The 18029-nt window shown below is 38.5% G+C and overlaps 1 protein-coding gene across 3 annotated transcripts in view; it reads right to left on the bottom strand.

Moving 5' to 3' along the window:
- Positions 1-18029, bottom strand: part of LOC124365558 (RNA-binding protein 45-like) — a 69219-nt gene that overhangs the window by 39081 nt on the left and 12109 nt on the right. For 2 of the 3 annotated variants that reach the window (XM_046821558.1, XM_046821552.1), the window contains exons 5-6: positions 12634-12773; positions 10787-10923 (exon numbers count right to left, since the gene is read on the bottom strand). In XM_046821558.1, the coding sequence (XP_046677514.1) occupies positions 10787-10923; positions 12634-12773 (277 nt within the window). The remainder of the gene's footprint in view (positions 1-10786; positions 10924-12633; positions 12774-18029) is intronic. The other variant, XM_046821563.1, reaches the window with a different exon arrangement.

The raw sequence follows: 18029 nt of genomic DNA, 5'->3' as shown, positions 1-18029 counted from the left end.
TATTTTATTGTTTGCATGTCTTGGTCGTTTGTAAGATGTGAACCCGTGCTTAAAGAAGTAACTCAGACTATCGTGTACCCAGGGCCGCATTTACAAATTCGGCGCCCCTAGGCCTACAGACCAAAGAGCGCCCCCCCCCCCCCCCCCCGAGGACTCTGATTACACTGACGTAGAAATCCAGTAATTTTCTTAATTACGTAATTTTGATGAAAATAATTACAATAGTATAAATAAATATATATATAGGAGTGTTTTGAATAAATAAAAGCAATCAACCAGTTGCAACATAATATTCTAGCTATTGTTATAATAACAGTGGTCATTTGTATGGTGTAAAAATAAGTTAAAACATATGAGTTTTTAAAGTCTTTTATTTGATTTCAATCAAAAAATGAAAAAAACCGTAAAATACAGCTAGAAATAATAACATGAGTACACATAAGATAATTTGAAACATATTATATTTGATGAAAAAATGAATTTTGCAGCTTCGATATAAATACTTTGTACAAGAGAAAAAGTTTGGTGTTTTGGGCAAACATCCAAATGTCCAAAAGAAAGCCAATTAGCCAAAGGCTAAAAATCATTAAGTCATTACAATTTTCTTCTTTGCTTTGACTCAACAAAAGTACGTGTTAATTCTTCTACGTCCAGGCTTTCAGTGAGGTCGGATTCTATCGCCATAACAGAAAGTGCATTTAATTTGCACTGGCTTAGAGAGTTTCGTAAATGGTTTTTCACTCGTTTTAAGACAGAAAACAAGCGTTCACCGCTGCAGCTGTACTTAAAACTGTTCTTAAGACAATTTCCATGTTTGGAAATATGTGCTGCAAGCTCTTGCCATAAATTAATTGGAGAAGAGTCTTGAAGGATGGTTTCTGTTTCGTCTTATTTTCGTTTTCCCTTTCCCTCTCTGAGTTTTCACTTTTTAAATAGAACTTAAATTGGACACACTCATCTAAGAAGCATTCTTCCAAATCATCTTTGTAGAGTTCAACTAGCTCTTTGCATTTTGATTTGATGACGTTGTCTTCCAATGTCTCCAACTTCAACAAAAATCCAAACCTGTGCTCGATGCCCGTGTAAGCGTTTGCCCTTTTGTCAAGTTCTGTAGATAATCTATCTACAATTACGAAAAACACGTTGACTCTGAACATTTCTTTGGGGTCAACAGGCTCGTTATTTTCATTGTTGTTGGCAATTTCATCAAAAAAAGTTCCGTTTTATTGCTCTTCTTTCTCCCCAATCACCTGTGTTAGCCAACTTTTCTGATGCTGATGCATATTCGTCAAACTTGTTTCTTAGTTGATTGACATAAGATTTGAGCGAGTCAAATAGTGCTCCTGCAGTTCCAAGGTCGATACTTTCGCGTTGCAGAGTAGCATTTACCTTCCAAAATCATTCCATTACCTCTTTCCAAAAGATAAGTAAGAAGGCGTTTTCAAGTTTCATCATTTTATTTTTTACTCCTTTGGCCTCTTGTCGAGTTGCAGGCTTTTCATTTACATCATTTATTATGGATTCTAGTGCCTTTATTATTTCTGTGAATGAATTATAAACTGCTTTGAGGGCGTCGGCCCGTTCTGACCACCTGGTAACTGAAAGTGATTTTACAACTGGGAATCTATCTTTAAGGATACTTTTGAGAATTTCCCAGCGATGAGTTGAGGAGAAAAAAAATTGTATATCCCCTGCACTAGGTCGAAAAATGCTACAGCTTTATCCGATGCCTCTGCTGAAGCTACTCCAACTAAGTTCAAGGAGTGTGAGGAGCATGGAATGTAATCTGCCAGAGAACATTGTTCCTTCATTCTGGCTTGAAGACCAGAGTACACTCCTGCCATGTTAGACGCATTGTCATAACTCTGGCCACGACAATCTTTTATATTAATACCATGACACTCTAAAATTTTCAACAAAGCTGTAGCCAACTGTTCCGATTTGTGGCCAGTGTTTGGGAGGAACTGTAAAAACCTCTCAACTGGCGCATTGTCCCTTCCATTGGGCAAGACATATCGCACAACTACAGTAAGTTGATCTACATGGGCAATATCTGGGGTGGAATCCACAATTATGGAGTAGTATTTAGCTTCCTTCAATTCTCGGATAATACTTTTGAGCACAGTGTTGCCCATTATTAAAATTATTTCATCGCAAGTGAAATGTGAAAGGTAAGATGTACTACCTTGGCCTTTGTAGGCATGTTTAGATATATGCTGGGATAGAAATGGATCAAATTGTGCCAATAGTTCAAGTGCGCCTATATATGCACCGTTTCTGCTTGAACCGAATAAATTGTCAACGTCGCACCCTGGACCTAGTTGACCTTGGCCGCCCCGCCGAGAGCCAACACCACCCGCCGCCGCAACTTTTTTCTTTTGTGTACTTTAAAATTTATGCGCCCCCTAAAATTTTGCACCCTAGGCCTGGGCCTAGTGGGCCTATAGGGAAATGCGGTACTGCGTGTACCCCATCGGTCCCACGATTGCTTAATTCTTTAGGTACAAAAATTAAAATATTTTACAATATAATGTCATTTTATTGAATACAATGGTAGTAAAAAATGGTAAAAATCAGTTGTAACATTATTTTAGCTAGAATAAATTAATAGTCTTGTGTTTATGATATAAAAAACAATAATGAGAAAAAATTGGAATTTCATTTGTGCACGTTATTGAAGCACTGGAGACACATTGATGACTCATCTGGACACGTGAAACAGTAGGTGTTGACTCGTTTGGACTTCTTTCTTGCTTATTTAGTGCCATGATTATCCACAAGACCTCCATAAAAAAACGACACCTCTTCCTTGCTGTATGAGCCAATCCATCTCATATGGTGTTTGAGCTGTAGTCGTCCCTAGACTCGTAGTGCTGCATTTAGCGGCATTCTTACTGGAGTTTCATCAGGGGTTGAATCAGTGTTTGAAGATGATATAAGCTTCTTTATCAGCTTTCCCCTAAATCGCAACATATCCCACTTCCGCTTTGACTCACGAGTGTCATTGAAAATGTGAAAATGACCAGTGCATTGACAACGCAGGTCCCTAGCAGTATTAATACTGCTACCTTCTTGTACCATTTGCTGCTCTTTCGTAAAGGAGTGTAATAGGAAGACATTTAGTCTGAAATGTCTACACTCTCTTTGATGTTGTTGTAGCTTAAAACAGCTGTGGGTTTTTATATTGGTTCCCGTTTTCTGTTCATTTTCCCAGATAGAAACCAAGATGCCAGAATCCTCTGCTTGTTTTGATACCATTAACACCTTTCTTTTAACTACCCATTTATGACCTTCCACATATACTTTCACTTTATATGTATACCCCTTTTGTGTATAAAGTTTATAAACTTTTGAATGTTAGTGGGCTTTCTGTGGGTTATATTGATGTAGAATGAGAGGTCCACACCGTGGGATGATTGTCTCATCTATGACAATGCTTTTGTCTGGCATAATTATTTGCTTGGATAGCTTGTTAATTAAGTCCACAAGATTTTTGACTTTAGAAAGACGAGGTTCTTCAGCGTCTTTGTCATCATTGTTTTGAAAATTTCAACATTTTAAAATCATTTCGAACCTTTCCCTCTGCATGGTTTTTTATGACATAATGTTTGTAATAAAAGTGCAGAGGTATTTGAAGACCAGTAAAGTGTCATTTGTGACAATGGACAAATTTCCAGAATCATCAGTATTCCGAATACTCTTTTGATGCCTAAGTGTGTGACATCTATCCACTCTCTCATCATCAATCTTCTCTTGACCACAAGGCTTCTTAAGTACTGGTGGGCATATCTATTTATTTCTGTGACCACTTTGTCTAGAATCTCTTCATTTAAGAATTGCTGATAAATTTCCATTAAGTTGGATACATCAAAATCATACTGTACACCATGAGCCAGTAAATGAAAATTACTGTAAAAACAGTAAGCTTACACTCACCCCAAGCTTGCTGCTGTGCAGGATGAACTCGACTATCAGCTCTCACTGGAGCATGAGGGGTTTCTAATCCTTGTGTATGTTCCGCTTCAGAGAGTGCTGTTTCATTTCCAGTATCTAAATCTACATTAGTGGCAATTTTGACAGTCGCTCCCACTAATCCCAGGTTAAGTGTTAGAGAGGGCTTCTTAGCCCTAACTTCGCCTGGTAAAATAAGACATTCTTTACTTTTTTTTTTAATCTATTGTCATTCACAATGTTGTTTTCATCAAGTGAGACTTCATCGCCATTATCTCCTGTCGACTCATTGTAACTGTCACTGTCAGAAGGTACATACTCACTTCCACTTATTTCAAAATCAGTTTATTCTGAGACGCCCAGAAAATCATTCAGGGCTTCATTAATATCTTGTCTCTTTATTCTAATTGTAAACACACAACACAATCTATTTTAACTTTGCGCTTCAATCTTATTATTCTTCAACCTGAAGAATAATATTGGCACAAGTAACTGAGGTTAGATTCGTTCTGTTGTCAATGTGCATGTATCTTGTAAATCAGCTGATCAGTTTTTCACATGCGAACATGTGTACCCTGTCGCGTACACAACGTCCTGGCGTAATGGATTACAATGGATGCATGTCATGTACACCTTGGGATACGTGTACAAAAATTGAAGTAAATTTTGTACTTGGTCATTTAGCATAAAAAAATGATTACGGTTTATGGTCATTATTATTTTAAAATATGAAAGCAAATAAAAAAGTCCAGAAAGTCACTTTTGTTGTGAGCGTTTTAATAACTTACAAATGTATTTTCTAATAATTCTGAAATTATATAGTTTAATTACTCTAAAGTATAAGGAATCAATAAAAGTGCACAATACAGTACTTGAAAGTAAAACTACTAGTGCAGTTAAAAATGGTAAAATTATTCTTTTCTTTTTTTTTTTCCTTGGGGCGGCCTACTGCCATGCACTTAAGCCTCAAGGGCTTTTTGCGCACCCCGGAAACACACCATGAGGCCCACCAGTCTATAACTTCAGCAGTTCAACAAACCGCCGAAAACAACCTATCAAGTCCTCCTGGGAAAATTTCACCACCCCTGTCCAAACTACCAAAGATGGCATACCGCTCTCTTGCTATTGCAGGGCAATCAAAGAGCAGGTGCTCAGCAGTCTCCTCCTGCTCATTACACCTTCCACAGAGCGGATCCTCCTGAAGGATGCCAACTCTGTGAAGATGCTTCCTCAGGTGACCATGCCCCGTAATGAGACCAATGACCTTAGAAGACATTGATCTGTTTAATGAGAGAAGGTCCGAAGCCACCTTGGAGGAAGGTGACTGTAATACCATTCTACTCACTCTCAAACCCTGGTTGGCCAGGGCATCAGCTCTTTCGTTCCCAAGAATCCCCTCATGACCAGGAACCCACAGACGGTTACATTGTTGGTTCTGGCAAGGGAGGAAACGGTCTGATAGCAATCCCAAACCAGTTTGGATTTGATCACGCAAGAATCCAGCGCCAACAGCGCTGCCTGACTGTCCGTGAAAATGTTAATCGTCTTGCCCCTATATCGCAGACGAAGATTCTCACGAGCACATTCCATAATAGCTGCGACCTCCGCTTGAAAGACTGTCGGATACGGACCCATAGGAACCACCAGCTCCCTACATGGTCTCACTCCCAGAATTCCAGCGCCTGTGCCGCTTTTTGTTTTGGAGCCGTCTGTGAACCATTCAAGCTCCGCTGGTGGAAGAGGTTTCTTCCCCTCTGACCAATCATCCCTTGAGGGTAAAATAATCTTAAAGGGTTTGTCAAAGGAAAATTTTTGTGGCATCTGATCAGAGATCATGTGCAAAACATCCTCCTGTATTAGAGTGCTAATTCTGCAGTGCCCACCGCTGCAACCCGACCAGAGTCCCATCTGCTGAAGACAGTAGGCACACCTCCTGGCCATAGCTCGAATGACAATGTCCAGGGGGGCGAGATTAAGACAACAGTCCAGAGCCGCGCCTGGTGCACTAGGAAAAGCCCCAGTGATAGCAAGGCAGGCCATCCTTTGGATACCCGCCAGACGAGCTACCACCGTCTTAGTCTCCGTTTTTGGCCACCATACGACAGCTCCTTACATTAGTGCAGGTCTGACCACGGAAACATAAAGCCAGTACAAGAACCTCGGCTTCAGTCCCCAGGGCCCACCTATCACACGTCTGCATTGCATTAGAGACCACTTACCCCTGGCAATGACCCTTTCTAGATGAGGTCCCCAGTTTAGAACCCTATCTAGGATCACGCCCAGGTACTTGACCTCAGACTTCATCTCAACGGGTGAGTGAGCCTTTGAATAGAAAGGGACCAATGCCCTCCATCTGTCGCCTCCTGGTAAAGGCAACCACAGCAGCCTTGGTGGGGTTGACGGTGAGGCCAACCTTATCACACCAATTTCCCACTATGTTCAGAGCAGCATTGGTCAGTTCCGTGATTGTTGTGTTGAACTTGCCACTCACAAGAATCACAATATCATCTGCGTACCCTTGTGCAAAGACACCGCTGCTATTCAAAGAATTTAGCAGGTCATCCACAACCAGGTTCCACAGAAGAGGAGAGAGGACGCCGCCTTGCGGACAGCCCCTCGTAGCCTTCGCACTAACACTTGCTCCCATGAGGGTTGTAGCAACAACCCTGTCCGTGAGCAAGGCCCCTTCCAGTCACACACCTGACCATCAACACCACGTCTTGAGACCACATTGATAATCGCCTGAGTGGCTGTATTGTCAAAGGCTCCTTCAATGTCTAAAAAGACTCCTATGGCTATCTCTTTTGCCGCCAGCGTCTTCTCAATCCTGCATACCAATTGATGCAGGGCCGAGTCGCAATGACCTTCCTGGAGTGTAGGCATGCTGGTTAGGATGCAGAGGTCGCTCCAAAAGAGCTCCCTCCCAAACAAACCTGGCAACCATATTCTCCATGGTTTTGAGAAGGAAGGAGGACAGGCATATCGGCTTGAAAGACTTCGGCCGATCCATGCCCGCCCTCCCCTGCTTCGCTATAAACACCACTCTGGACACTCTCCAGGATAGTGGGATATACCTGAGAGCCACGGAGGCTCTGAACAGTGTGCACAGCTGGGGAAGGAAAATGTCCAACCCCCGCTGCAAGCAAACCGGTCTCACCCCGTCACCCCCAGGAGCTTTGTAAGGACTGAATGAGTTAATAGCCCATTCAATCCTACTGAAGGTAACAATACGGTGCGCCAGACTCCACTGCAAATGGGTGGCGCGACCCCCATGTCTCCCCTCACTGTCGGGTGGTTGATCACCCTCATGAACAATACAGTCCGGGAAGTGTGTTCCCATCATAACTTTTCGAACTCCTTCCGCCTTTTGCCGCCAGCGTCTTCTCAATCCTGCATACCAATTGATGCAGGGCCGAGTCGCATGACCTTCCTGGAGTGTAGGCATGCTGGTTAGGATGCAGAGGTCGCTCCAAAAGAGCTCCCTCCCAAACAAACCTGGCAACCATATTCTCCATGGTTTTGAGAAGGAAGGAGGACAGGCATATCGGCCTGAAAGACTTCGGCCGATCCATGCCCGCCCTCCCCTGCTTCGCTATAAACACCACTCTGGACACTCTCCAGGATAGTGGGATATACCTGAGAGCCACGGAGGCTCTGAACAGTGTGCACAGCTGGGGAAGGAGAATGTCCAACCCCCCCTGCAAGCAAACCGGTCTCACCCCGTCACCCCCAGGAGCTTTGTAAGGACTGAATGAGTTAATAGCCCATTCAATCCTACTGAAGGTACTATTAGATTACTTAGTCGTGAAACGGTCCTTGGATGCGCAGTGGACAGATGTCGCTGCGCGCATGCGCGGCCCTGCCCGATCACCGAGCAGCGCTGTCAGTCAGTTCTATCTGCTCTACGAGTGAAGTGTCTATTAGCGTGACTAAAAACATACGTATCAGTTGTTACAATGGACAACGCAGGTGCTTCGGTTTCTAAAACTGTAAAAAACCTGTTATTCACAGTCAAGCACGCGAAATAATATACAACGTTTACAATTATATGTATAAACAGTATCCCGGAATGTCAGGAAAACAGCTCAGACTAAAAGTGGCAGATGCTTGTGGGAAATCATCAAGTACCGTGTATAGAGTTTTAAAAGAAAGTGAAAATTCCCCGGGAGAAACAAAGAAATTCACCACTCCCCATAAAAGAAGACCAAGAAAAAAGGAAAAGAGTGATTTTGATGATTTTAATAAATGCTAGATTTTAATAAAGCTTAGTGTATACAACACATAAATAATTTATTCATAAGTTTGTATTATTCATTACATATTTATTCATCGTAATATTTTATTTTGTTAACCAGCAATATCTTGGAGTCGTGTAATATTAAGGGAGTACAATGCCTAGACACGCGCATCAGTCCAATGTCTGCAGTAGTGCTAGTAGCTGCCGGCCGCACCTGCCGTTCCGCTCCTCTTACCCACCCCGCCCCACCCTTCTCCACAAACTCCACACCCCTCCATGCGCGAACCGTTTCACGTCTGAGTAATCTACCTGTAACAATACGGTGCGCCAGACTCCACTGCAAATGGGTGGCGCGACCCCCATGTCTCCCCTCACTATCGGGTGGTTGATCACCCTCATGAACAATACAGTCCGGGAAGTGTGTTCCCATCATAACTTTTAGAACTCCTTCCGGTTCAGTAATGTAAACACCTTGATCGTCCTTGAGACTACCAAGCAGCGAGATCGGATTCTTTGCTAATAGCTTTTGTAGCCTTGCATAGCCCTGCACACTGTCAATATCGGTGGAGAGCTTCTTCCAGGCTAATGTCTTAGCCGTAAGAAACCTTGCGGATGTACAGTGCAAGAGCCTCATGGTAAGTGTCCCAAGTGCCCCAAGTTTTGGCTCTCCTGAATAGAGCCCTGACCCTCTTCCTCAAAGAGGCCAGTTCAGAGCTCCACCAGGCTACCTTATTCTTTAAATTATTCTTTAAAAACAATGATTTTCATTAACTGATAAATATTTTCTCACAATAAAGGGGATTGGTTAATTATAAAAACCTTTTTACAACATTCCTCAACACAATCTATCATATGAATAAATACAAAAAGTGGTATTTTGATTCTTTTGTGGTCCTCTTTTATTAAATAGGATATTGTTTTATTGGTTTAGTTAGATAAATTGACATTATCTGTAACATTCTTTTGTAATCTCATTTTAAATGTGGGCTTCAGTACTTGTACCGTATTGTATCTAATGTGTGCTGTATTACTTTATTAAAATATTTTGGAGCAATACAAAAAATCTGCTCATTTTCTATTCAGCATATGGTATATGAAACATGTTAACTCTTTTGGCTACACTGTATTGTGCGGCTAGCCGAACCAGTTCCACTGAGTTTTTTAGATGGACTCGCTCAGATGGCAAGGCAATAGCAGTGGTTTTATTCACTTTGGAAATGGAAAGTAACCATATATTATAAAACTAACTATTTTTTGCATTTTTAAAACTATTTTCTAATTTATTTTGATTTCCTTCCTGCATAAAAATATCTTGGAAAAAAGTGTATTGGCCTATTTTGATTAGGATGCAAATAAGATAGTTTATTCCATACACTTTTTCCATATGACTACATTAACTTTACAAATAAAACAAAAATGTAGTAATGGTTAACGTTATTATAATATAAAAACTTTATTACAGTTTGTAACTTCTAGGATTATTTTATATACTTTTTAGAAAATGATACTAGAAAATTTTTATTGAACAATAATGTCCAGATTTCCCTCTTCATCTCCCGCCAATCTTCTCCACCCCAAACACAATCACCCTATCTCTTGACCAACTAGAACAAAGATTAGACAACTGAATGGTGCAGCTAGATATCCCATGTGATTTCGCCAAGATGCCGATGGCGTGACACGAGAATACTTGACAGTAGCTGTGATGGCAAATAGTCGGCTTATGAGTATACTCATCTATAGCAGTTAAAGGGTTAAACTGAGTCAATAGAACTGTTCTTTTTATTTCTCTGAAAGAAAAATTATTTTGATATTTTTACACATGCAGTATTATACTATATGTATGCATGGAGTTGTTTAAATGTTATATACTATGTTCAGAAATATACTGTTCTATTTTTAGAAGATTTATTAAAGTACGGCTCTGATTAACAAAGTTATCCATTTCGAATTCTAAATTAATCATTACATCTTCAAAAACAAACCTATCAAAAAAAGAAACCAATATCATCTAAATTACGTTAAAGTTTCAGATAATAAGAGACTAAATGTTTGATAAAACAGTACATATAATTAAAACTTACTGCAATATAATACGTAAACAAAACCACACTATGTGAATATTGAGTTAAGCTCCAGTTCACCATCCACTTTTGCAGCATTTGTAGTCTGACACTGATACAGATTGACTCCTGGAACCTGAAGTCCACACCTGGCTGAAAAGATCCATGAAAAGTTGGTATTTAAAACGTTAAAAATGAGCTCCTTGAATCATTTAAACACCAAAACAACTATGCTACAAAGGACAGTGCCTCTAAGCGGAAGGTGCAATGGAGCTTAACTCAATATTCACATTGAACCAACCCTTCCTACCATAGCTATGGTACGTGTAAAAAACCACACAGCTCCTCCAGATCTTTAAGAACTTTAAAAGCTGAATTTTAAATATAATGTTTAAAGATTAACACAGAAAGTATGGAAGCCATTGCATACTTGTATTAGCAAAATATTCTCATTTCATACAATGTTACTTTGTCACCCGTAAATTACATCTATGATTTTTTGGAAGAATATAAAATTTAACGACATAGTACTTACATTCTGTCAGAGTATTGGTAGTCAGGCTTGACTCGTACACGCGAGCCTGCTGGGTACTCGAATCCATCCAACTTGCGGAGAGCATAGGCTGCTGTCCCTGGGCTGTCATATTGAGCAAACACCTTCCTCGAGTACTGCTATCACATTATATATATGAGCACTGAGGCCTTTATAACTCAATATTTTACAGCATAAACACTGAAACAATGACTTCCTGACCATGTCCACTGATTGGTTACGAACAAACACTTCTAAAAAGGGTTTATAAACCAATTAAGGAGACAGTTATATTTGGATATCCTAACTAATTTGTACCAATCAATATAAACAAACTTTGTAGTTTTAGTAACTCTAGAACAGGTATAGATGATTTTTCTATAAGAAAAATTGTTGTTTAAATGAGCAAGAACCTATCTTCTTCAGAACTTCTTGTTTTCAATTTACTATTTCTATTTCATTTGCCTTTGGATAATTTTATTTCAGAGTGTCAATCAACAAACGCAAGTAAGATATTTTAGTATACTCTATTTATTAGTTTACATTTAAGTTCAGTACTTCTCTAAATAAATAAATGCATATAGTATTACATAAAAATATATAATGCGTTAAAATAGTGCAGTTAAAATTGCTGGAAGTAAACTGTATACGCACCACGGCGAAGCAGCCGGCTGCCTACCACTGTAAACAACTCCGGCCGCTGTGTGTCACGCACTAATGTTTTCTGTTACCTGCAATGGGTTAATGTAGTTAACTGCACTGATAGCAAGCTTAAGTCTTCTCTCTGGATCATGCAATGGGTCCAAACCGCATGAACGAGAGCTTGAAGCTCCTTTTATCAACCCACCATTTAAGTGCCACTATCAGTACATATTCCAACGTATTTTTACTAATCAATGTCATGAAGACTCATAAAGTCATCTAAAATATTAAACAGATATTGGCCTGTAGTATATCTCTTGATTTGTTTACAAAATAAAATATTTTGAACATAAGTGTTGTTAATAAATCTGACATAGCATATCAAGTAAGTGTCTTTGCTACTATCAGTAGGCCTAATGCAGACCTCCTCCAACTGCAATGCAAACTCTTTATCTTTTAGAAATAAAAACAGCTGATTACTAATGTTCTCTGCTGCGTCAAATAACCTATGACTGATTGTACTGTTTGACAACGGTACACCGTTGCTCAACCACGGTGCCCCTGACATGAATTTGCGGCACCCAAGGGTGCCACTGCACATACTTTGAAAAGCACTAAAATAAGGGATTTTTGCTCAAATTATTCCATAAATATATTGATGAAAATGGGTGATATTGTTGATCGCATTGCCATTCCCCATATCTTCAAAGTAAATTTTACCCTCTAGTTCAAAATAATTATATTGAGTACATAATTCTAACAATTCCATAATTAGGTGGATAAAGTTTGGTTCCCTTGTTTAATTTTTCATCTAATTTTAACTGAAATTCAATGATTTTGTGTTTTTGTAACTGGTACATTAGTGAACAGACTTTCAATGTCAAAGCTAAGTAACCTATCAGTTACAAATTATTTGACTCCTCGACAAAGTCTTTGAAATTTTTAACAAAAGTCAGTTTGTCCTACAAGTGGTGTCAGGACGTCCAAGAGGATTTGATATATTTCCCTACATGATGAATTCTGAAAATTAATTATTGGATGGAGAGAAATGCCAGGATTGTGGATTGTTGGAAGGATGTCACCCATACATGTGAGGGAATAATGTGGAGTTAATTTTGATCTCAATTAGTTGGCCTGAAATTTATTTATGTTTATGAGGGCTTTTGGTTATTTGTGTATTAGTTTAATGCCTCTATTTTAAGTCTCACCGGATTGTCATAAGGGATCTCATTGAAGAAGCGGACATACTCAAGACCAGGTGGAATGTCGAATAGCCACTCAATATGCTCGTCTGGTAGATCCATTGACACCTGGGCCCACAGACCTGTGTAGCCATGAGGGTTCTCCTCTATGGATCAATAATACAAACACCTTTAAATGAATAAAATAAGAGGGTTTCAGATGACCAAAGTCATATAGCCTAATAGATAAGTGCAAGAGAAAAAGTATAATGGTTTGTACTAGAGCAATCAATTAAATCTGGTTTTTTAAATATACCTTATGCATTATTTAGTATCCAAAATTACAAAGATTAAACATGACTCATTAAGACCTCCTGGTCCTTTGGAAACCAACTTCCAATATACTGGAAGTTCATAGTTGTAGCAAATACTGTGAATTTCTTATCTATCGGAAGCTACATAATAAATGGTTTACATTTTAACGTATTTTGATAAAACATTTTTGAAAACCCATAAGTAAATAACCAAAGTAACAAGATATTGAAGTTTTGTAACAGTAGACTTGAAAATTGTATAATCTTTGTCTATATACATGCATCACCAAGCTTATTGCTATATTGCTTAGAAGTAAATTGCTCTTGTCTCTAGTTCTAGTTTTGGTTCTGAGAAGTATGACGAATGTTTGTTTGTATGATAGTTTGTGATAGAGAAGTTGACAGACTTCTCAGAAATTATTTGGTTAAGGTGAGGTCTAAGTTATAGTAGGGGTAGGCCTGTAGTGGGTCTAGCATGAGAGCTAGAGGTTGGGTAGGCCAGTCTAGGGGTATTTTATGTTTTATCTGTTTCACATATGGAATCTGACTGTGGTATATCCTGCATGTTTTGTAAGATATTACCTACCCATTGCTAAAAATAACATTGTTTTTAGGGTTCCTACAAATGCTTATAAATATAAAATACTTGTTAGTGTACATATTTTGACAGTGATACTTTGTCATATAAATATGGGTGATTCCAGGGTTTAAGCTAAGATGAAAATTTTCTTAACAAAAATGCTACAAGCTCTTCAGATTTTTTAGAAAAATTATTTTTCCTGTAGCACTTATTTAGCATTGGTGTTCAGTGGAGATTCCAATAATACTTATCCAAAAAGTCTGAAGTTCGCCTCCAGAACCAATAATTACTTAATAAATAGACTGTTGTTAAAATAGCTAGAACCTCATTAACGAACAGATTTTTTTGAAGAGGTTTGATTAAAAACAGGTTAGTTAGAAAATAAAATTGTTTACTTATTGTAAAAAAGTAGAAAAAAAAACAAAAAGGCTTCTCTTAATATAAAACACAAAACAAAAACAGTATGGTAATGGTAATTTGTTTATTTTTTTTAAAACAAGTGACTTTTAACATTAGTTTATGTCTAAAAAACTTATTAGGCCCTACCAACAACATCAACAAATCTGTAGTCTTCTTTGTTTTGCAAACACCAATGTTAAAACGTCCTTGAAATGGGTTCCTTTCTATTACTACCTTTAATACAGATCATTAACAAATTGCTTAAATTAGTTATATGTCTATTACAAATTATTACAAATGTCTATCATTTCAAAATAAAATCTGATTAAGAAATAATCTAAAAAAAAATCTCCAGTACTAGTTACAAACACCAAGACAACGTTTAGAATACATTGTTTTTGTTCGTGCGTGTCAGCTACGGTGCATCAGCACCGCTGTCATCACAACAATCATGGCCATTCGTTGGATACTACTCTCACATCAAAAAGTATAGATAACCTATTTTGAATATTAACCACAAACTAACTTGAGCAAACTAGAAATTTAGCTTGTTAATTTCTATATTTATACATATAAAGAAAATTGTTTACGAACATTAAATTTGTTTTTATATCGGTAAAAACCAAAAAATGATGCTGTTTTGTGGTGATTTCAACCAAACTGCAATTTAAACATTGATAACCAGGAAAACTTGCAATCCTTAAGACAATAATGCAAAGTTTTATACAATATATGTACAAGTGTACTTATTTAGAGTATCCACGATCAATTTGCAATGAAGAAAACGTGCAGACAGTTGCTCAAGCTTTTGTAGCCAGTCCCAGTAAATCGACTCGTAAGGCATCTGATGAATTAGAAATATCAAGAAGAAGCGTGCAAAGAATGTTAAAGCAATTCAAATTTAAGCCATACCGTCTATCTTTACTTCAAGCGCTTCACAGGGATGATTCCAATAGGCGATCAGAATTCTGAGACAATCCGCTCAGAGGCTGATCCAAATTTCTTGTGATCAATTTTATGGTGTGATGAGGTATGTTTAAAACTAAATGGACGCGTTAATTGGCATAACTGCGTGTACTGGTCGAATGTAAATCCTCATAATGTAATCCAAGCAGAACTCAATGTGCCTGGTGTTATGGTATGGAGAGGTATTTCAAGTGCTGCACTGTTTGGTCCTTATTTTCTTCAAGGAAATGTTAACTGAGAAGGTTGCTAAGAAGCAGTAGTTCCCAAGCTCAAAAACAGTCCGCTTTCAATAGTCATTCACTCATCTGGCAACAAGATGGTGGGTGCCCTAGCACATTTCTGTATCCAAGTTCGAGATTTTTTAAATAACACATTTAATTAATGGATTGGTCACCATGGTACAATTGATTGGCCTGCACGCTCACCAGACTTGACCCCATGTGACTTTTTACTGTGTGGTATTATAAAGGAGACTGTGTATAAAATCAAGGTGGTAATTTCGAACAACTGCTATAAAATTGCATGGTAATATGTAAGTAATTTCATATAATGAATTTGTTTTCTTGCCTAAAAGTGTTTTGTTCAATTAACCTATAATGCCTTTAAATTTCTCTTCTGGCGAAACTGACATATGCGCCACCTTGTATTTGACCATTTCCCATCAGCTTTTATCATATAGGCTTTGGATTTCCAATGGCAGGTTTAAAAACGAAATAATTAATTTTCAAAATTGCAGTTTAGTAGTAAAGCGCCAAAAACCGGTACCTTTTTTCATTATTACAGACACAACACCTACTTATTGTTTGTAAATAATTTGCTTTATACGTCAAAACGTAGAAGTAAACAAGATTTAAATTTTAATGTAAATCCTGTAAATTTAGCTTTATTGTTACTGTGTGGTCAACAATCAAACTTGGGTATCTATACTTTTTCATTTGAGAGTAGACAGACGTTTTCCAACCGAAAATTCGTCATCCAGCGGCAAAGTGTTTAATATTTTACATATATAAAATTAAATGTGATGACAGAATATATAATCTTATAGTATCATTCATCAGAGCTTCATCAGAAAAGATTATTTTGTTCACAAAATTGTCATCATTCCGATCATTTTCCAACACCCAGTTAACCCATTGCGGATCACTGACGAGCTGGGCTCGTCACGCAGCAGCCGGGCCTAACGGCACGATGACGAGCTCAGGTCGCAAAAGCGGTCTGCTTAGAAGTTTCCCTCCAAATAGTTCTATTAATGTCTGATAGATCGGGCGATCGTCTTCACTTGTCAACCAAGAGTGTTTAACAACGGTCTACGTTTAGAGTTTTCAAAAGTTTTATAAATATCCTACTGATCGCAGTTGTATGTCGAAGTTGAAAAATCATTCATATGAGTTAACTCTCTGCTTTTTAGCGCTTCTGATTGGGTGTTTTCCTCAGTTGTTATTATAATACTTTTGAGGTTAGAGACACAGAACTAAACGACGCAGTCATATATGTTGGCGGGTTTAGTCTAGACAATGGCCCAGATGTTGTAATCGCTTCGCCCGAGCCGCTTTATTTAGACTATGATTCAGACATCATCCCTGCCACCCCGGAACCTTGCTTGCATGTTATCCGTTCCTACATCACGGATACCCCAGCAGGCCCATGTTCCATCTGAACGAATACCTTCACAGCTGAATTTTCTAGTATACAATAGCGAGGGATACGATGTGGCGCACCATTGCAGTTCGGCCGCTGACACCGCGCGCCAAAACAATACGATCCGCAATGGGTTAACAAATTCACACCTTTTTCGATGATCTCCCAGTTTCAATTCTAGAATAATTGTATCTAGTATGCATGCACATTAAGATCTTTAGTCAATATGGGTTGCTTTAAACTGTAGGAAAGACCTAATTGCTGGGAAAGAAGAAGAATTGAGTTTGACAGATTTTCTCGAACACTTGTGCTTGTTGCTGTGGTATATGCCACTGATCAGGCACTCCGAGGGTGTACTGGTCTTTGAACATCCAACACTGAACCTGTTACATGAAATTTGTTAATTGCTGCACATGAACTGTCCATCATGATGATGTTCATGTGCAGCAATTAACAAATTTCATGTAACAGGTTCAGTGTTGGATGTTCAAAGACCAGTACACCCCTCGGAGTGCCTCATCAGTGGCATATACCACAGCAACAAGCACAAGTGTTCGAGAAAATCTGTCAAAACTCAATTCTTCTTCTTTCCCAGCAATTAGGTCTTTCCTACAGTTTAAAGCAACCCATTTTGGACTAAAGATCTTATGTGCATGCATACTAGATACAATTATTCTAGAAATTGAAACTGGGAGATCATCGAAAAAGGTGTGAATTTGTTAACTGGGTGTTGGAAAATGATCGGAATGATGACAATTTTGTGAACAAAAATAATCTTTTCTGATGAAGCTCATTTTCATTTCAGTGGTTGTGTAAACCAGCAAATACGCATTTGGGTTCTTTAAAATTGTTATGCTATTCACATGAAACAAATGCATCTACTATAAAGATAACTGTTTGGTGTGGGATTCTGGGTTGGCACCATGGTTAGACCCTTACGCTTTCAAAATGCCTGTGGTGATACAGTTGCAGTCAATAGAAAATGTTACTGAGAGATTATTTTTGGCAGCAATTGGAAGAATTGGGGTGGTGATAACAATTTGAATGACTTGTGGGTTTCGACATGAAGGTGCCACTTTCATATAACTTGAGAAAACCCTGCGGTTGTTACACACAAAGTTTCCCAGCCATTTCTTTGTTTTCTCTCATTCGCCATCAACATTGGCGAGCAAGATCATGTGACCTCACACCACTGGATTATTTCCATTGGCGTTACTTGAAGCAGAAGGTTTACGCAAAACAAACCCAGCTCCATTTCGGAGTTGAAGGATGAGATTCACAGAGTTATAAAAAAAATTCCATAACAATTCAATAAGAAAGTGATGGAAAAATTCCATCAAAAGGGCTGAAGTGTGTAGGGCTGCACGTGACAGAGATAAATTTTCATGTTTAATGTCAATTTCTAACAAATGTGTCTAAATAAAAAAATATACCACCAAGGAAGTAAAACTACAATGCAAATCATTTTATTTTTAAATTGCAACCTAACTGAATATCCCAGGGTTTAAGCTACAATCGCATTTTTC

This window comes from Homalodisca vitripennis, chromosome 1, assembly GCF_021130785.1.
Source record: "Homalodisca vitripennis isolate AUS2020 chromosome 1, UT_GWSS_2.1, whole genome shotgun sequence".
NCBI lineage: Eukaryota > Metazoa > Arthropoda > Insecta > Hemiptera > Cicadellidae > Homalodisca > Homalodisca vitripennis.
Note: the sequence above shows the minus strand (reverse complement) of the source record. Positions and strands in the feature narration are given on the sequence as shown.